We start from the raw sequence: 22,143 nt of genomic DNA on the forward strand, positions 1-22,143 counted from the left end.
TGAGAAACCTAAACAAATACCTCAAGAAGCAGTCCTTCCGTATGGTTACCCTCCAGGAGGCATTACACCTACTCAATTCAAAAGACTATATGGTATCCTTAGACCTCCAGGATGCCTATTTTCATATCCTCATTCACAAGAGTCATCGACAATTCCTGAGGTTTGCAGTGGCAGGCAGACACTACCAGTTCAGAGTATTACCATTCGGCCTGAAGTCAGCTCCACGCATCTTCACAAAGTGTCTGTCTCCGGTAGCGGCATACCTTCGCCAGCATCATCACCAAGTCTTTCCCTACCTAGACGACTGGCTCGTCAAAGCTCCTACTCGGACAGGCGTAGCCAGGTCCTCTACGGCCTGCCTTCATCTCTTCGAGAACCTGGGCCTAACACTCAACCAGGAAAAGTCAACTCTACAACCGTTACAACGTCTCAATTTCCTGGGAGCAACATTGGATACACAACAGGAGAAAGCCTTCCCTTCCAGAGAACGTCAGCTCAAGCTGAAGACCCTGGCCGTCCACATTCAGACCAAAAAGAGAGTCAAGGTTCGACTCTTCAAGTCGTTGCTAGGAATGATGTCTTCCAACATTTTTCTCATTCCTCACTGTCGCCTCCACATGCGGCCTCTACAGGAAGCCTTAACAAATCAGTGGATCCAAAGTACAGGATCTTTCGACGACTGGATCAAGATCACTCAGGTCATGAAGAAAGTTCTGAGATGGTGGCTTCTGGGCGACAACTTAAACAAGGGCCTCCCTTTTCTACTCCCAGTCTCTCCTCATGTGATAACCACAGACGCTTCACTGGAAGGATGGGGGGCATTCCTTCAAGAACTGCAAGTACACGGTCAGTGGTCAGTGGCAGAAAAACAACTCCAGTTAGAGCGTCTCCACCTACATGGCAACTAAATGTGGTACTAGCTCAACTAATGAAACACCCGTTTGAGCCAATCCACAGAGCAGATCTAAAATATTTGTCATGGAAAACAGCTCTATTACTGGCGCTCACGTCAGCAAGGAGAGTGAGTGAACTGCAGGCTTTTTCTGTGCAAGACCCCTTCATCCAGTTCAAGAACGACAGGGTCATTCTACGGACTAACCCTAGGTTTATACCGAAGGTTCCGTCCTCTTTCCATCTCAACGAACCTATTGTCCTAAGATCTTTCTTCCCGAATCCATCATCTGCGGCTGAAAGATCTCTACACTCATTGGACCTCAAACGATGTCTCAAATTCTACATACACAGGATGGAGCAATTTAGGAAGTCCAACCAATTGTTTGTTGAATTTAGCAGGCCCAGAAAAGGCCTAGCATTGACAAAACAGAGCATTTCCAGATGGATTTCAGCGGCCATCGCCTTCTGTCACCAACAGGCGGGCCATCCTCTGCCTTCAAAGTTTGGAGCACAATCCACTAGAGCGGTATCCACCTCCATGGCGCTCTTTGCTGGGGTACCCATTGTCGACATCTGCAGAGCGACGACATGGAAGACACCACATACGTTCACCAAGCACTACTGCTTGGACTCTGAACTTATGAAGGATGCAGCAGTGGGACAGGCGGTCCTACGTCATCTATTTCATTAGTGGTGAGCCTTCTTCCTATCATCCCACCTTCCAGGTAATTTATCGCACATTTCTTATCAGGTTGTCAGTATCATGTAAACTGTGTAACAGCTTATGATAAGATTATTATGTCTTGACGGATGTATTAGACGAAATGTGCTCATTATTGCTTGCTATTCTGATTCAGGCATGTGAATCTATGAAAGATACCCATAATACTGGATAAGAAATGCGTTACTTACCTGTAACAGCAGTTATCCAGTATTGGTGTCTTTCATAGATTCACATGCAACCCACCCGCCTTCCCTGGAAGGGCTCACCTTTACCCTCTCAGTAGGTACTACTTAGCACTGTGCTTACGAAAATCTGAGGGACTAGGGCTCCTTCCAGGAAGGTGAGGAGGGTGATAGTAGCTGATTGGCTCCTGGCCAAAGTTTGGTCCTTTTTACATAAGGACCTAGATAGGCTACTGATGTAAGGCCTCTGGCCTAGTACTAAGTATATGTCTATGTGACATTACTATTGTTATTTACCGGGGACTCCCACCCCGACGACGGGAAATGATTCAGGCATGTGAATCTATGAAAGACACCAATACTGGATAACTGTTGTTACAGGTAAGTAACACATTTCTGCACTCTCATAGTCCCCAATCGGATGTTTGGCCAATTCCAGAAGAGCCACCCATGCCCGAGCCATTTCCAACGACTTTTCGTTCCCGCTACTACCTAACATACCTAATCTTTAATTGCCTTCACTTTCTGCCCAATTCAGTAGCTCCCTATGCCAGCGCGCTAGAGCAGGACCCCGTCTCGCCTTCCAGTGGGAAGTGAGTTCTCGCTTGGCCAGGACCACCCCCAGATCAATAAACTTGCTGGTAATCTTAGTCTTTGAAGTGTGTGGGAACCAGTGCAGCAAGCAGACCCCTGGTGTCATGGCTACCTCCCTCTCCGTCACAGTTGCCAAAACAGTCGTCACCTTCCGCTAGTGATCTCCCAGCAGTGGACAGGCCCAGAACATGTGACGAAAGCTCGCCCCTTCCTGAGTGCACGAGGGCAAGTAGCAGACACCCCATGTGTGTAGACTGTTGACCTGGTGTCATGAGTGATGGTCTCATCTGTCACTCTCCACTATCATGCTGGATATGAACCACCAGATTTAGAGGGACTGTCCAGGCCAACCTAATGGACATGCTATTTCATGGCCTGCTCTTCTTTAGATAGAAAGCTGATTCCGTTCTGGGAAGAGTCAGACAGGGACTGGCAATAGCATTTTCCCTGGGACTGGTATTATCAGTACTGCAGAGAATATCACGTTTCATGAGGTCTCCAGATGAATTCTCTATCAGCAAAACCATCCTTCCCATCCCATTCAACAGGAAAATCAGTTGCTGCACCAGTACAGAGGTGCAGTGTGTCCAGGAGCCACCACAGACTCTCTTATTTCTCTTACCCCTTTTCCCCACTGGCAGAACTGCTTTCATGCACTTCTGGAGGAGCACTTGTGTGATAGCCCTCTCACCGTCATGAGAGGGCTATCACGCCATTACATTTCACTAGTTTCCCTGTCCAATGATTTCCCTCTCTTCTCCCACATCTCTAGATAATGCCAGGATTCTGGAGCAAGAGATCTTACCTCTGTCGAGTAAAGGAACAATAGAGCTCGTTCTACAGCACAAGGGATGTTAGTTCTGAATTTTTTTTGTCTCCTTGAAGTCTGCTGATCTTTGTCCCATTCTCAGTCTTTTGGTCTTGAACGCCTTCCTCTATAAGGAGAAATTAAAGATGATGTCCATGGCACAGGTTTTGTTGGCTCTGAGCAGGGAGAAAGTGTTTGTTCGAGTCATATGAGCTGCAGATCCTACACTTAGCAATAGATAGCCACCTGGGTTGGGCTCGGATGATTGCAGGTTGTTGTCTTCTTGGAAGAAGTCTTTGTAGTCACGAGATAGGTGACTCCTCCCTTGGACAATACTGCGCATGGTCATCGACTCCATCCTCAGATTGTTTTTTTCCGCCACTGGGTTCGGATATAAGTTTTCCGCTCCGGCTAGAAAATACTTTTTCTGCAATTTCGAAGCGAGAAACTTTAGATAAACTTATTTCGACATCGAATAGACTTTTTGACATCACCTGCTACATTCCGGTGCATCGACGCGGGCCGTTGAGCCTATCGGCGCCGTGCGGCCTACGCCTCATGGACAGAACTCCATTCAAGAGATGCCTGGTATGTCGAGCAAATTTCCCTCATAGCGACCATCACGAGGTCTGCAACCTCCGTCTCCCGCCAGAACACGACGAGTCGACCTGTGCCTCCTTCTGATCGAAGAAAACCATTCGGGATCGGAGGGCCCGTCAACACGAAATGAGGAGATCAGCACCGGAGGCCATCTTTGAGGAGGAGATCGTCGAAGAAGACGTCTACGAGGACGAAGATCCAATCGAAGATATCTCCGAGGACGAGGCTCCACTCGTCGCCGAGGAAGACTCGCCTGATCTCCAGATCATATCGGGGGCAGAGGACTTGGACAATTTGATTCCATCTCGACAACCGGTGAGTACCACTGCCCCCGCACAACATACACTACCTAAGACAAAGGCAGCGGTCGGCATTCCGCCCATGGGGCCCAGTCGAGACCGAAATTTACCCTCCGACGCCCTGCCTTCGGGCTCGGCTCCGAGGAAAAAGACTACGCCTTCCGGTGCCTCAGCACCGAAAAAACATCATTTGCCAATTCCACCTCCTCCATTGGCACCGAAACATCCTTCGACACCGAAGGATTCTACGACACCGAAGCCAAAACGCCCTTCGGTGCCCAAAGACAAAGACCCTTCGGCACCAGAACCAAAAGACACATCGGTGCCGAAGCCAAAACCGGAACCGGACCCGAAAGCTTCGACTCCGAAATCCTCCGGTTCCAGAAATAAAGAAGGGAAGCCAGATTCCGGCGCCGTAGGCCCAACAAAACCTGACTCCACGCCGAAATCTACGATATTGGTAACAAAGACTCCAAGGCATGATACAGACAAGCCTAGACCACCTTCGGCACCGAAAAAATTGCCACAGGACTCAATCACTCCTCCTAAGGCAAAGAACACTAATCAACCTCTATCGGCACCGAAAAAATCGATGCCAAAGAAGATTATAGAACAAGAAGAACTGTTTAAACCAGATCCTAAACAGAAAAAAGTCTAAAACTGAACATGTGGAAGCAATTCCATATAAAAAAAGAAGGCCAGAAGCAATTCCCTATAACAAAAGACCAGCAGACACACCACTTCCACCTGTGGTTCCTGCCAAAAAGGAGGACTGTGCAACTTCTCCAATGCACCCTTCCTCACCTTCACCTTCTTCCTTTCCTAATCCTTACATTGAACCTATGACTTCTCCAGTTCAATCTCCTGCATCATCACACCACACTGACGAAGAGTATGATTTAGGTGGGGCCAATGACGTAACATACCCTTTAGATGAGGATGTCAACCCCCAATATTCCAAGGAGGACGAGGCATATGGTTTCACACCAAACAATGCACCAGACATCCCTGAGCCTCAGTACTACCCAACAAAACCTTCCCCTACAGAAGATAGTATTGGGTTTAATCATCTATTAAACAGAGCTGCCCTTTACCATGGAGTGTCAATGCACTCTGATGCCATTGAGGAGGATTTCTTACTAGACACTTTTGAGCAGTCACAAAGGTCTACTCAAATATTACCTATGATCAAAGGAGTTATTAAACATGCTCCAGACATTTTTAAAGATCCAGTAAGATGTAGGGTGCTAAATCCCAGAATAGAAAAAAAGTATAGACCAGCACCAGCTGATCCAGTCTATATTAAGGGACATCTGCCACTAGACTCTTTGGTAGTGTCAAATGCATGTAAAAGAGCAAACTCCCAAACTTCTGGTGACACGCCCCGCCTGACAAAGAATCAAAAATTATTGATACGTCGGGAAAAAGGATTGCTGCACAAGCAGCAAACATATGGAGCCTAGCAAACACACAAACCTTACTCTCACGCTACGACAGGGTTCACTACGACCAACTAGAAAAATTAATGGAACATCTCCCAGATCAATACAAAGATCAGGCAGCAGAGCTCTTACAAGAAGGCAAACTAATATCTAATGCCTCAATTAAATGTGCACTAGATGTAGCTGACGCAGCATCCAGAGCAGTCAATACTAGTGTGATTCTTGTAGTGTAGTTCCTATTTTTCCAATAGGCTCTGCGCATTGGAATAACATAAATAGCAGTGTAGACGTAGGACTGAGGTAATCTAGGTCTCTACTGACTATGTTAGACTTAATTAGTTTTTGCCAGCTAGCTCAGAGGTCACTAGAAACTTTCTCGAATGAATAGGGAGGGGTTAACTTCCCTGATTTAGACAAGAAGGGATTAGCTTCTGGCAACCATATAACATGACAACTTTGCTCCCCTAGAATAAGGAGTGTATCTCCAGAGTCGTGTGAAAACAATAGACAGCTATTTCACTCAGTCAATCGTGCGTGCTTAATTTCACCAAGGTGCAGAGAAATAGAGAGACTGGCGTTTTCAATAAAAGGTGTTATTTTATTGAGCAGTCTTCTTTCTCATGCAAGAGCAATGAATTGCCACAATTGCAATACTTATCATGAAGTAAAGTGCGTACAGTAAAAGGAGTATTATAAAATAATACTGTTAAAGCATTGATATGGTTTCTTAGCCATATGATACTTTAAAACGGATAAAATATTTACATACATAAAAACATTGACTAACTAACTCAACTGGTGCTTCTAACGTACGCCTACCCCGGTGTACCTGACCTAAGCCTAATACGTGGGAAGGAGTAAGTAAGTTGCAGTTTTAAGTTAAGTTGGGTTTTTGCCAAGAATCTGAATCAAGAATTCTCTTTAAGGTTTGAATCAGCTCCGTACCTTGGTTATAGAATGAAGGAGGTCTTGTATCTCGTTTCTCAGGACTCGATCTCCCAGTAACCCGCACAGGTGACTGGAAAACACCGGAGCTGGATTTCTCGGCGTGAGAAAAGGCAGCTTCTCCAGTGTGTCAAAGGGGAGGGTGGGCTTCCTTCGGCTCTCGCATCAGCTGGGCTTCGGATAAGTAGATAGCCGCTCTGCTCCACACCACTGTGTGTTTGCTTAAGGCAAGTGTTGGTATATTTATACCTTGAAGGTGCCGTGTTTGACGTAAGGTTGGACATAAGACGTCAATAAAAGATGTCACTAAGAACTGACTGTTCCTTTAGTGCTCGCAGGAGTTCAATGACAAATCAAAACAAAGGCATAGGGAATTCCCAGGTTGCTGAAGGTTTGGTGTGTCGAAAGAACTTGTTGTGCTCTCTAGGAATCTAAGGAAGTAGCCTTGCGTATTTGGGCTGCGTGGGCTATGGCTGAATATGGGTAAGATTCGTATGCCTTCATTAGGACATGATTTATCATAACCGCATAAGGGCATGAATCAGGAATATTTAATTAGGGACCTAGATACATTCACAACATTCTCAGACGTCATGCATGGTTACGCATTTCAGGTTTTAAACCAGAGGTACAACCTACCATCCTGAACCAGCCCTTCAATCAAAACCAGTTGTTCGGGGCGGAGGTAGACAACACACTAGAGAAGATGAAAAAAGACACGGACACAGCTAAGTCTATGGGTGCATTACAATCCACCCAGAATAAAAGTTATTTTCGCCGCTCCTTCTATAGAGGAGGCTTAAAGCAAACAGGTACGGAGACCACATCATCTTTTAAGACAAACGCACAAACCTCCTCTAATAAAGGCTACTTTAGAGGAGGATACAGAGGCAACAACAATAAGGGAAGAGGCAGAGGTAATAACAACAACCGCTCCTCTTCCACTCCCAAACAGTGACTTCCCTCTGCCTCCCCTATAGCATTCCACTTCTGTGAGGGGCAGGCTTTCACAGTTCCTACCTGTCTGGAACTCCATCACCACAGACAGGTGGGTAAGACAAATTATCCACCATGGTTACTGCCTAGAACTCTCAGCAACCCCCCCAAACATACCACCCAGGCAGCGTCCAATGTCCACAGACTATATAACTCTGCTTCAACAGGAAGTTCTAGCACTTCTACAAAAAGATGCTATTCAAGTAGTTCCTTTAGAGGAACAAGGAACAGGCGTTTACTCCCTGTACTTCCTAATTCCCAAAAAGGACGGGACATTAAGGCCAATTCTCGATCTCAGGCCCCTCAACCACTACATACAATCGGATCATTTTCACATGATCACTTTACAACAAGTACTCCCATTACTACAACAGGGAGATTTTCTGTCCACACTAGACCTAAAGGACACCTACTTCCACATTCCTATACATCCTGCGCACAGGAAGTATCTAAGGTTTGTCATACAAGGTCAACACTATCAGGTCAAAGTCCTTCCATTCGGGGTCACAACAGCACCACAAGTGTTTACAAAGTGCTTAGCAGTAGTAGCAGCACATCTCAGAAGACAACAAATACATGTCTTCCCTTACCTCAACGACTGGCTCATAAAAGCAAGATCGTTCAACCAGTGTGTACAACACACAAAACAAACAATTCAAACATTGCACGACTTAGGGTTTAAGATAAACTACACCAAGTCGCACCTAGAGCCTTCGCACGCTCATCAATATCTAGGAGCTACCATAGACACATCTGCAGCTCCAGCGTATCCCAGTAAAGCCAGGATTCAAAGTATTCAGAACTTATTCTCCCCTTTTCAATGCCAGCACTCTCTCCAAGCCAGAATGTTCATGAAACTAATAGGCATGATGGCGTCTTGCATCTTTATAGTTCCTCACGCAAGACTGCAAATGCGCCCTCTACAGAATGTCTAGCACAACAGTGGAATCAGGCTCAAGGTCAACTCACAGACCTGGTGTTGGTAGACAGCCGTACATATCGCTCTCTGCAATGGTGGAACACCAAAAACTTGACAAAGGGACGGCCGTTCCTAGACCCTATTCCACAGATAGTGCTCACAACAGATGCATCCCTCACAGGATCGGGAGCCCATCTCTTGCATTATACCACACAAGGTCAGTGGAACAATCAACAGAAACAGTTCCACATCAACCATTTGGAGGTGCTAGCAATTTTCCTAGCACTCAAAACTTTTCAAGTACAAATACAAAACAAAGCTGTCCTAGTCCGGACGGACAATATGACAGCAATGTATTATATACAAAAACAGGGGGGACACACTCTCTGCAACTGTCCCAGCTTGCACAAAACATTTGGAGATGGGCCATCCCTCAAAACATACACCTCACAGTAGAACACCTTCCAGGAATTCACAACCAGATAGCAGATCTGTTGAGTCGTCAGTCACAACAGATTCACGAATGGGAGTTGCACCCACAAGTTCTACAACGATTCTTCCAAATGTGGGGGCATCCACAGATAGACCTGTTTGCCACCCACAAAAATGCAAAATGCCCAACCTTCGCCGCCAGGTTCTCACACCCACGGTCGGAGGGGAATGCAATATGGATGAACTTGTCAGGCAGATTTGCGTACGCTTTTCCGCCTCTCCCACTCATTCCACTAGTAGTGCGCAAGATCAGACAACAGTGTCTCACATTAATACAAGTGGCCCCCACATGGGCACGCCAGCCGTGGTTCACCACACTACTAGATCTGTCATTGGTTCCACATCAGAAATTAGGGCTCACGCCATCCCTGTTAACACAGAACCATGGAGAAATAAGGCACCCAGAACCAAGCCAACTGAGTTTGGCGATCTGGCTCCTGAAGTCCTAGAGTTTGGTTACTTAAGCTTACCACCAGACTGTATCAATATAATTAAAGAAGCTAGAAAACCCACTACCAGAGCATGTTATGCTGCTAAGTGGAAAAGATTTGCAATATACTGTAACAACATTTGCTACCTTCTACACCTACAAAGGTCCAATTTGGCTTATTCTTCCATACGCCTTCATCTAGCAGCAATTGCAGCGTATTTACAAAAAAGACATCTATCTCTCTTTAGAGTACCTGCAATAAAAGCATTTATGGAAGGATTAAAACGAATAATCCCACCTAGGTTACCACCTGCTCCAGTATGGAACCTAAATGTGGTCCTTACAAGACTCATGGGCCCCCCTTTTGAGCCTTTACATAAGTGTGAACTGCAATTTCTAACATGGAAAACTGCCTTCCTTGTTGCCATCACCTCTCTTAGAAGAGTTAGTGAAATACAAGAATTCACAATAGAAGAACCATTTTTTCAAATACATCCTAACAAAGTGGTTCTTGGACCCAATCCTAAATTCCTGCCAAAAGTGATTACTCCTTTTCACCTAAACCAATCAGTAGAGTTACCAGTGTTTTTTCAAAAACCGGACTCTATTGCAGAAAGGGCTTTACACACCTTAGATGTTAGAAGAGCTCTACTATACTACACAGACAGGACTACATCCTTCAGAAAGACAAAACAACTATTTGTATCTTTCTCTCCCCCACACAAAGGCAATCCCATCTCTAAAGGAGGAATTGCCAGATGGATTGTAAAGTGTATTCAAATATGCTATCAAAAAGCTAAACGTACACTAACAGTTCCTCCTAGAGCACACTCCACTCGCAAACTAGGAGCCTCTATGACTTTCTTAGGAAACATACCACTAGAGGACATATGCAAGGCAGCAACATGGTCTACAATACACACCTTCACTAAACACTATTGTGTTGATGTGCTAGCCAAGCAGCAAGCTGCAGTGGGCCAAGCTGTCCCTAAAACACTTTCAGTATGCTGCAACGGATACAAGCGACCACCCCTAGGGGAGACACTGCTGCACAATCGTTGCTAAGTGTAGGATCTGCAGCTCATATGCCTCGAACGGAAAATGCTACTTACCACTATGCATCTGTTCTTGGCATGTAGAGCTGCAGAGTCCTACACGCCCTCCTACCTCCCCGGGACTTGTTTCCGTTCCAGTACTCATCTTACTTAGATGCACACGCATGGACATCCTTTCTCTTTACTTCTACTAACTACATGATTTCCCATCATGGCGAAAAACAATCTGAGGATAGAGTCGATGACCATGCGCAGTATTGTCCAAGGGAGGAGTCACCTATCTCGTGACTACAAAGACTTCTTCCAAGAAGACAACAACCTGCAATCATCCAAGCCCAACACCAGGTGGCGATCTATTGCTAAGTGTAGGACTCTGCAGCTCTACATGCCAAGAACAGATGCATACTGGTAAGTAGCATTTTCCTTTCATGTACCGATTCTGCAGTATCACAGAAGGAACCCCCATTTTGTGGAAAGTTCTGCACACTACAGATTCATAGTCCTAGTTTGATCTTGGCATCTTGGGTCTTCACTTAAGTGGTGGTGGTGGATGGGGGAGGGGTCCGTATTTCCATATCTCTATGCCTGTCTGCTGACGGTGGATTACTTCTAGCTGGTGTCAGACGATCTGAGCGCCACAGCATTGCTGCCGTTCGATTTAGCGTTCTCCATCAACTTGCAAAAGTAGCATCTAGAGCCATCTCAGCACCCCTGAAAGCTGTCCCTTCCACACCAGAGGAGTTTGTTCATTCCAGCTATATTCTTGATGTTTTGGGGGCAGGGCTCTGACAGTCCTGTGCCTTCTAGGTCTCCTGTCTTTGTACACTCTGCTGTTCAGCCACACATAGAAATGCGTGAGTGCCCTCCATTTGTGCCCCTACTTGCAGTGGGCTCATCATTAAGGTGTTCTGACTAACATAATCTGGGTCTCTCATGAGACTGCACAAGAGCTTTGGTGATAAGTGATAGAGCATTTGACTTGTGGTCAACCATTCTCTCTGCCTCCAGAGGTTGCCCTGGTGGGATGCACGTCTGGGGCCTTGAAGATCAGAAGCCTATGGTTGCCAAAGAAGCAGAGATGCCACAGTAGTGTGCATGAAGTAGACAAATCGAACAAAACTGAAAACTGTGGTATATTGGTGTAAGGATGGATACATTGCTGCTGATACAATAGGAAAGTGAATTCATTTAGCACACAATCTTAGTTGCTGTATTGAAAACTGTCAAGATTGCGAGTTGCAACAACAAGACCAACAATTGACCTGTTTCCAACAAAGCAGATCAGTGACCATTGTTAAGGCTGCTGATTGTGGGCAATTTAGAAGATTCTCCACCAACATAAGCACTCAGAATGGTGAGATTACACATAACACGCGTAATCCACCTAGCACAGACTGGTTTGATTTGTGTAATTGGAGATTTACTTTAGCAGATCACAGGTGTTGGCCTGTGGGGTGGGGTGGGCGTTGATTCCCTATGGTAAATACCAGCATTTGGAGCATTCTTGAAGCGTCTGGGAATATATATATATATAACAAAGATAAACTGTTTTAGTTTGGGAATTAAATGGAGTACTTCCAGGGCTGATGAGTCCTCGCTGGCGCACCTGCATACATCCGAAATGAAATACATGTCTCCAAACATTGTTTAATCTCATCAGCCGGCAAATAAACCACGCACACTTGCCATGTATGGAACGTTTATAGTGTTGAACAGGAATCTACACTAAATCACAGCGATCTCATCAGGACTAATTCAATATGTCATAGTTGAAAGAAAAAGGACTACTTATGTTAACCGTCAGGAAAACCTTAAACCAGTGTTGCTTATCCTGTGGTCCAGGAACCACACGGGTCTGAGCCTACTTGGAAAATTAAATAATATTAACCGGTGAATATAGTGTGTAATATATATATATATATATATATATATATATATATATATATATATGTATATGTGTGTGTATGTGTATATATATATATATATATATATATATATATATATATATATATATATATATATATATATATATATATCCATCCATCCATCCATCCATCCATCCATCCATCCGAACTGTGGCCCCAGGACGAAACAGAAACCACCAGCCTGCTGCACACTCGAGCGGGTGCCGACATTTGACTGCTCCCAGATTTCCTCCACGCTTGCGCTGGGTTGCTTATAAAGAACCGTTAGCACGACCATGTCATGAGTGATGTAATATGTGACGTCATCAGCAGTGCATTGCAGGCGCGCAAGTTATAGTGAGTCCAACTAACTATAACGTGGGAATTTCAATGGTTTTATGTCAGTAAAATTTCCAGCTAACTATAACTGGTGTGAAACCTATGGTTTTTTCAGTGAATATGAAAAATGTATAATCGAACATTTAACTCCTTCTGTAAATGTGAAAACATTTGAAATTGGAGGCTAAAAATAAGTTAGTATCCTCAGATTGATTCTTTTGAGCAGTGTAAGTGCACTGAAGAGAAAATAGTATGGAATAAAATGGGATGAGTAGTCTCAAGTGAATTTAGAAAAGCTCCAACCTTCCTATTAAAACTTTTTTTTTAATGTGATTCTAAATTAAATTATTTGATCATTTGTGTATTTTGATGAAAGCTTGTTTCTGTATTTTTTGTTTTGAATGATCGAAAATGCTTAGACGGAGTCCTCGTCCATTCGTAATGACCCAGTAGAGGTCCACGGATTCAGTGTATGTTCTCCGGGTTCTAGTAATTATTAAGTGGGGGTCCACAAAAGTCAGAAGGTTAAGGAGCACTGCGTTAAAATATTGCAGTGCCAGAAGGGCAGGGCGTTTATGAAGCCACCTAATTATGTTAGTTGAATTTAAATTAAGGGCAAAACCATTAGAAATTCAATCCTGGATAGATGTCTCATAACATGTATCCACTTGTGTTACCAACTGGCAGGAAGTCTGTTAACTAGCATTCTAGGTACATTCCATAATTGAGAAAGCAGCGATCGCACCTTTTCTACATGACAAAACATGACGGGATATAAGTGATGAAATTACAATAGCAACAAGTATTCTGAACACTAGTGCCTTAGCTGAAGACAGGACATGCAAGGGCGACAGGCAGCATTAAATAACTTATTAAGGATTGCTGCTAACCCACCCAGTCTTGAAGGGCACTATGGCTTTCTTGCAAAACCTGATAATTAACAACAGAATCGGGCTATATAATGAACCTTCAGACGAAACACTTAAAACCAAAGCTATACATGTGATGTGAGTCTCCCAAACCGGCGAAAGAGGTTATGAAAGTTTTTCTGATGTTGTCCATGGCTTGATAACTTACTGTGAACATATACTGAAGTCGAGGACCATTGTGTAGTTTCATTCATTTTGCAGCCTTTTGGGATTCGACCTAAGAAGCCATATTTATGCTGTGTATGACTGTCAACAACAGATTCGAAGATACTTTCCCCAGCGTTTGCATTTTAATAGCTTCACATGATTTTAACATCACTTGATGTCTAAGAAGGACTACAGACTGAACATAGCAGTGCTCAGTATTACATAGTTTAGACTTTGCTTTCAGAATATCGTGAAAATCATTTGTTTTAAAGTACTGCAACTTCCTTTCGAAAATAAAATGCAGTCAGGTGTTACCATAGGAGCGGTTTAGAGCCTCAAAATGAAGTGTACAACATTAGATAAGTTAATAAAGTCAATTTCCAATCAGTCCGTTACTTTGAAAGTTGAGGCATTAGAAAAACGAAGAGGTTGTAGCATAGCACCTTCTGACCAAGATAAAGCCAAACATTTATATAAGCCGCTCGTTCTAGAAACAACTTGCGTACCTAAGGTCTAATGTGTATTCGCCCATTAATTCCATAGTTCCTGTCCTTGCTTATCATGTTCATCATTATCCTTTCTATCCTTGTGTACAAGAGATTTTATGCTCGGGCAATTCCAGTGTTTTGCCAACTCCTGCTTTAGAGCATCCTTTCCTAAATCTGGCAGAGTTGTGGTAGCCACCGCCTCAAATGGATTCTGCATTTGTGTGTCTCTTCTGTGGCACATGGATAGAGCATTGCTGCATTGCTTAGAAATCAATAATGTGAGCAATATTTTACTTTTAAGCCCAGAATTTCTTATTCATGCCGTCAAGCCCTGTAAATGTGTGGAATTGTGGGTCCTGCCGATAGGAAAGGGTTGTGACCGTGCTTGGATTGCCTTGGTTTTTTTCCCAGTTATGTCAGTTGCTTCATTTCATCCTCCTGTTGGAGATGAATATTTCAGGTATATCAAGGGCCGGCGGGGCAGAGTTTACTACGGACAATACATTTTTTTTCAATCATTGATTTCTCTTCGAATTTGAATGGAAGGGAGCAGCATTGATGTTCCGGTTTATTTCTTGTTTGAATGTGTCTCTTGTAGGAATATCTTGTAGTACTGAACGGGTGACTCTTGGCACAGTACCTCTGAGTCCTCAGAAATGCACCATTATGCCAGTTGCAGTCGGAGTACTAGCAAGTCGCCCAATCATCAAGTGTCACTGAGTAACTGAGTCTTGTCTTTTTTATTTCCATAGGATTACCCCAAGCTAAGCCAATCGTACTATTCACTATTGGAAGTTCTCACCCAGGATCACATGAACTTTATAGCCAGCCTGGAGCCTCATGTCATCATGTACATCCTCTCGTCCATTTCTGAAGGACTCACTGCACTCGGTAAAGATTTTTGTTTTTTGGTTGCACTCGCTGGTCCCTGGCTATGTCTTTATACACCTGAAGAGTGTGCTTTCGCCATATGTGGGGAGGTTTATACTGATAGCGGAAAAAGGTTGCAAAGGAGATGGTCTGAAAGAGTATTCAGGAAATATCCTGTAGGACTGGTCTGAACAAGTGTGAGTGGGTGTTTCACAGTGTACGTGGGATAATGCACAGGGCTATAACTTGGAGTGATGGGAGTTCTGGATGGAGGTAACATCAATTAATCAATCAATCAGAGTACTTGTAGAGCACGCTACTTACCCGTGAGGGTCTCAAGGCGCTGAGGGAAGGGGGGTGGTGCTGCTACTGCTCGGAGAGCCAGGTCTTGAGGAGTCTCCTGAAGGCGAGTAGGTCTTGGGTCTGCCGTATGTGGGTAGGGAGGGTGTTTCAGATCTTGGCGGCGAGGTAGGAGAAGGATCTGCCACCGGAGGATGTTTTTTGGATGCGGGGGGACAGCGGCGAGGGCAAGGCTGGCGGAGCGGAGCTGCCGGGTGGGGATGTAGAAGCGGAGTCTGCTGTTAAGGTAGGCTGGTCCGGCGTTGTGGAGTGCTTTGTGTGCGTGAGTGAGGAGCTTGAAGGTGATCCTCTTATCAATGTGGAGCCAGTGTAGGTCTCTCAGGTGGGGGGAGATGTGGCTGCGGCGGGGGACGTTGACGATCAGTCGGGCGGAGGCGTTTTGGATGCGTTGTAGTCGAAGGTGTTTGGCTGGGATTCCTGCGTAGAGTGCGTTGCCGTAGTCCAGTCTGCTGCTGACGAGGGCCTGAGTCACCGTTCTTCTTGTTTCGGTCGGGATCCACTTGTAGATCCTGTGGAGCATGCGGAGGGTGTTGTAGCAGGAGGAGGAGACGGCGTTAGCCTGCTTAGCCATAGAGAGGGAGGAGTCAAGGATGAATCCTAGGTTGCGTGCCTGGTCGGTGGGTGTTGGTGCTGTTCCCAGTGTGGTCGGCCACTAGGAGTCATCCCAGGCTGAGGGGATGGGTCCGATGACGAGTACCTCCATCTTGTCCGAGTTCAGCTTCAGACGGTTGCTCCTCATCCAGTCGGCGACGGCCTTCCTTCCCTCGTGGAGGTTGGTTTTGGCGGTGTGTGGGTCCTTGGTGAGGGAGAGGATGAGCTGGGTGTTGTCGGCGTAGGAGATGATGTTGAGGTTGTGCTGGCGGGCCACTTGTGCGAGGGGGGGCATGTAAATGTTGAACTTCGTCGGGCTGAGGGATGAGCCCTGGGGGACGCCGCAGATGATGTTGGTGGCTTCGGATCGGAAGGGTGGGAGGCGGACGCTCTGGGTTCTGCCGGAGAGGAAGGACGTGGTCCAGTCAAGGGCCTTCTCTTGGATTCCGGCTTCTAGGAGGCGTGTCTTAAGAGTGCAATGGCAGACCGTGTCGAAGGCGGCCGACAGGTCCAGGAGGATGAGGGCTGATGTTTCGCCGTTGTCTAGTTGGTGCCTGATGTCGTCTGTGGCGGCGATGAGGGCTGTCTCTGTGCTGTGGTTTCGTCTGAATCTGGACTGGAACGGGTCCAAGATGTTGTTGTCTTCCAGGTGGCGGGCCAATTGCCTGTTGGCAATTTTCTCGAGGACCTTTGCCGGGAACGGGAGATGGGCCGGATGTTCTTGAGGTCCTTGGGATCTGCCTTGGGCATCTTGAGGAGGGCGTTGATTTCGGCGTGCTTCCAGCTTTCCGGGAATGTCGCTGTTTCGAAGGAGATGTTGATGACCGTCCGTAGTTGGGTGCGATGGCTGCGTCTGCTTTGTTGAATAAGTGGTGTGGGTACGGAGATCCTGAGTGGATGGAGTTCATGACCTTGCGTGTCTCGTCGTCGTTGAAGTTGGACCAGGAGGTCAGGCGGATAGTGCTGGTGGTGTTCACAGGGTAGATGGAGTCTTGCGTAGTCAGGGTGGTTGTGGTGTTTAAGATGTCGTGGATATCAGCGATCTTGCGGTGGAAGAAGATGGCTAGTGAGTTGCACAGTTCTTGTGAGGGCGGGATGTCGTTGGCGCTGGGGTTGGAGAGTTCCTTTACGATGCTGAAGAACTCTTTGCTGTTGTGTGCGTTGTTGTCCAAGCGGTCTTTGAAGGAGGATCTCTTGGCTAATCTGATAAGGTGATGTCTGCGGGTGGCGTCCTGGTGGGCTGCGTGGTTGTCCGTTGTGCGTTCGTGGAGCCATATTTTCTCCAGTTTCCGGCATGCGCGTTTGGAGGTCTGGAGCTCGTCGGTGAACCAGGTGGCTCTCTTGCTAGCGGGGTGAGGGCGTTGGTGCAGTCGTCGATCCACTGTCTGAGGTTGCGGGCTGCGACGTCTGGGTCGGTGGGGTCGGTGGGTGGGTTTTGGGCGAGGTTGGTGATCAGCCGGTCTTCGGTGACTTTGCTCCAGCAGCGGCGAGGCACCTGTTTGGTGTGGCGGTGCGTGGTTGGTTTCGTGAAGGTGAAATGAATGCAGCAGTGGTCGGTCCAGTGGAGTTTGGTGGTGTTATGAAGGCGACGTGGGTGCCTGTGGAGAAGACGGGGTCCAGAGTGTGGCCGGCGGCGTGGGTTGGTGCGGTGACGAGTTGTTTGAGGCCGAGGCTGGCGAGGTTGTCGATCAGGGTGGCGGAGTTGGCGTCATTGTTGTTCTCGAGGTGGAAGTTCAGGTCCCAGAGGAGGATGTAGTCCGTGGAAGCGAGTGCGTGGGTGCTGGCGAGGTCGGCGGCGGAGTCGCTGAACTGAGCCCGGGGTCCAGGGGGGTCTGTAGATGAGTGTTCCTCTAAGGGTGGTGTTGGGGTCGGGGTGGATCTGAAAGTGCAGGTGTTCGGCGGTGTTGAGGGTGTCGTCTGCGTGGGTGGCGACCTTGAGGGTGGACATGTGGACGATGGCTATTCCTCCTCAGGTTCCGTTGGCGCGATCCTTGCGGGTGATTTTGTAGCCTTCCGGGATGGCTATGGCGATGTCGGGCGCCGAGGAGTCGTTCCACCAGGTCTCAGTCAGGAAGGCAATGTCTGGGGCGGAGGTGTCAAGCAGATTCCAGAGCTCGACGACGTGTTTGCGTGTGGAGCGGGTGTTGAGGAGTATGCAGCGGAGGTGATTGGGACCAGTCCTTGGATGTTTGGTGGTTCTGTCGCAGGTGTAGCTGCAGGTGCGGCTGGCGAAGGGTCTGTTTCGGGGTGGCCTGGAAGCGGGTGTGGTTTTGGGCGGCGTTGAGTGCATGGAGGCTGCTGGCGTCGTAGTGGAGTCTGGTGTTGTGGCGTTCGCGCGGTCCAGGGGTTCTGGCGCTGGGCGCGGTCCAGGCGCGGACGGGCTTGCCTTGGGCGCGCCTCGCGCAGCTGCCACCATTTAAAGGGGGAGCAAGGAGCAGCTAGGAGGTGGGAGGCAGGGGATCGAATGGGCGTGGGGGGGCGGGCCGCAGGGGCAGCGGCGGCGGGAAAGAGAGCAGTGGGCACGGGGGGGCGAGGAAAACAGCGCCCAGGAATGGGCAGCAAAACCAGGATGCAGGGCACAGGCGCTGGTGGATCTGCAAGGGGGGGGGGGCAGCCTGGTTGTCCATCCTGGTTCTCATATTTGGCCTTTAAGGGATGAATCAGGGAATTTCCCTTCCAGTTGAAGAAGTCTTCTAAACATATTTTGACTGAGCTCTGCCCCCACTCTATGAAAGTGAACAGGCTTTGGAATGCTGTGCTTGTAATGCAGCACTTTACTGAACCGTTCCTCGGTGAGGATATCTGAGCAGTTATTTTCCCCATTGAGACATTTTTTTCTGTGAGTATATTTCTCTTCATGTGAATTATTTCTGAACTTCCCTGTGTAAGTCATGTCTACTCACGAAAAAAAAGTTTATGAATTCGATTGGTAGGTTTTCATCTAGTTTTTTTTCTTTAAGTGTTTTATTTTCTGCTACTTTTTTTATGAAGTTGGCATCTTTTTTAATGTATTTATTAATTTCTTGCTGTACCCTTCTTGATAAAGGGTTCTGCCTTCAAGAAATGTGCTCTGGGAAACATGGCTGGTTTATTTTGTCACTTCACTGTAGAAAGCTGGCTTTTTATCTAGTGTACCAAAATGAGGTACGGATGACCCTTGTTGGCTTAAAAGTCTTGCATTACAAATCCCAAATGCACTCTTTGTGGAAGTGTGAGTGAGCAGTTTAGGCTTATCAGAGGGTAGTGTTAAGTATTTGTTGTACTCGCAGAATCAATAAATGAGACACACACTCACGAAGAAACTAAAGACCACATTAGAAAAATAACTTATAATTCTATATCATTTTAGACACCAAGATTATCGCACATCAGGCAGCTCACCTTAGGGGTGTGACTGGCCTGGTGGTGCACCATGCTTCCTTGCATAACTAATTTCCCATTTGTCCTGGTGCCAAATGGGCCTCAGTGCAGGGGGTGGCATCTTTCAGGTCTGGGGGAAGCCAGGGCCGCATATCAAAGGTGGCAGAGGGTTTCAAGCCTCTGGCCTTGGTATGCAGATTCACTAGTCATCCTACTGTAGGAGATGTAAACAACTCTTGCCAGAGAATGCATTGTTTTCCACATCTGAGAGAGCTGGCTCTCACCTCCAGGGGGTCAGAAACTTGTTTGTGGTGGCAGGCTGTCTGATACCAGTCAGCCAGCACACTAAGAGGCTGGTAGGTTTTCAGGGGGCACCTTTAAGGTGCCCTCTGGGTGAATAGCTTTTGCATCCACTACTGCCATCAGTATGGATGTATTAATACCAGGTGTTTGATACCAAACACCATAAGTTTCAGTGAAGCCATCATGTAGCTGGGGAACTCGTAATGACCAGTGCCCATTACATATACTTAAGATGGCTTCCCTAGTGCAGGGGCATATCTGCCTATGCAGATATGTCCTCACATGTGATATAATGCACCCTGGTATAGGGCTATAAGGCCTGCTGTAGGGGTGACTTACATATAGTCCATGTAGTGACTGTCAGCATGGCACAAAAGGTGTGTTCCATGTTGTGTTTTCACCTTGTCTGCACCATTTCATGCATCCTTCAATGGCAGTCTGCATGAATTTTCTGGTGAGTCCCTTAATGGGGCACAGTACATGCTGCAACCCTTAGTACCCATGCCCTAGATACCAAGGTACCATATACCAGGGACTTACAGAGGTAATAAAGGGCTTGGCAATTGACCAGTTACTTTGTTTTAGGGAAAGAGCCCACGTACTGGGGATCTGGTTAACAGGAACCCGTTGAATTATAAAATGTTTTAAATACCAGGTGCAAAGTGGGGGTGACCATGTCAAAAAGGAGCTTTTTCCTACAGTGATGACATTTCCACACATTAGTGTGCGCTGTATACCTTCATCAGTAAAACTGTATGTTTGTGCAAATGTAATGGTCATTTCAGTTGAAGGTTTGTTGTCTGTAATGGCAGTACCCTACCACACCATGAATACTCCCATTTTACTCTTCTCACTGCTCCACGCCACTGCATTCAAGTCTGCACCACTCCACTCTAAGCCGATGCACTCTACCCCACACTACTCCACTAATTGGCCACGCCACTCTTCGGCCACTCAACTCGTCGCCAAATCACTCTATCCTTTACCATTCTGCTCTACCGCACTCTATGCCGATCCACTTTACGACACTCTAATCTACTCTGCACTATACCCCACTCTACTCTACCATGCACCAACCTACTACACTATGACGCATTCTACTCTATGCCACTGCATTCTGTGCCACAGCACTCTACTCGGAACCGATGTACTCTATGCCACTATACTCTTCTAACCTCTACAACACTGTATGCCAGCTGCACTCTACGCCATTGTACTCAGTGCCACTGCTCTCTACACCACTCTCCTCAGCACCACTCTACCCAATGCCACTGCACTCCATGCCACTCTACTATACACCACTCTACGACCGTCGGCTCTGCAACACTGCACTCTGCCACACCACTCTATGCCACTCTACCCTACACCAATGCATTTTATGCCTCTACACTGGATGCCAATCTACTCTGCATAGTTCACGCTATGCCACTGCACTCTACCTTGCACCACTCCACGCCGCTTCAGTCTACGCCACTCTACTCTGCAACACTGAACTCTACGCCACTCTACTCTGCCACTGCACTATACTCTGTAGCATTCTATGCAAATCCACTCTAGGCCACTATTCCCCACCACTACTCTCCAGCACTGCACTCTACGACACTGCAGTCTATTCTGCATCACTCCACTCAGTCCTCGGCCGCTGTACTTTACGACACTGCACACTACGCTAATGCACTCTACACTACTTGACTCAAAACGAATACACTGTACTCTACGCCAGTCTACTCTATGCCCCTGCACTCCTCACTAATGCAATATGACATTCTACTCTGCACCACTGCACTCTGGTACTGCACTCTTCCCCTCTCTACTCATCACCACTTTACTCTATGCCAGTGCACTCTACCCTACGTGACTGCCCTCTTCTCCGCTCCATTTTAGGCTACTCCACTCTGCATGACTCCACTCTACAACACTGTAGTGAATGCCACTGCACTCTCTGCCAAAAACTCTATGCCTCTGCACTCTACCCTGCACCCCTCCATGCAATTTCACTCTACTCTGAAACAATCTAATATGTGCCACTGTACTCTATGCCACAGTACTCTATCCCACTGCCTTCTTCTCCACTCTGCAACCACTCTATACACCTCCATCCTCTATCCTACGTCACAGGACTCAACGCAGCACCACTCTACACCACTCCTCTCTACTCTGCACCACTCTACTCCACTCCTCTCTACTCTGCACCACTCTACTCCACTGTGCTGTACACCACTGCACTTTTCACCACTGCACTCTACTCCACTGTACTCTAAGGTACGCTACACCATTGTCCTCTGCTCTCTGTGAGACTGCACTCTATTCTGTATCACTCAACTCTAAGCCACTCTATTGCACTCTACGCCAAAGTACTCTATATCACTACACTAATCTATTCTGCCCCACTTCACTCCATGCCACTCAATATACAGCACTTCACTCTAATCTGAAACAATCTACTCTTCGCCACTGCAATCTTCACCACTT

General features: G+C 46.8%; 1 protein-coding gene across 9 annotated transcripts in view; it reads left to right on the top strand.

Moving 5' to 3' along the window:
* Nucleotides 1-22,143, top strand: part of XPO7 (exportin 7) — a 687,768-nt gene that overhangs the window by 632,398 nt on the left and 33,227 nt on the right. For all 9 annotated transcript variants that reach the window (XM_086943668.1, XM_086943671.1, XM_086943674.1 and 6 more), the window contains one exon: nucleotides 14,940-15,078. In XM_086943668.1, the coding sequence (XP_086799794.1) occupies nucleotides 14,940-15,078 (139 nt within the window). The remainder of the gene's footprint in view (nucleotides 1-14,939; nucleotides 15,079-22,143) is intronic.

This window comes from Lissotriton vulgaris, chromosome 11, assembly GCF_964263255.1.
Source record: "Lissotriton vulgaris chromosome 11, aLisVul1.2, whole genome shotgun sequence".
NCBI lineage: Eukaryota > Metazoa > Chordata > Amphibia > Caudata > Salamandridae > Lissotriton > Lissotriton vulgaris.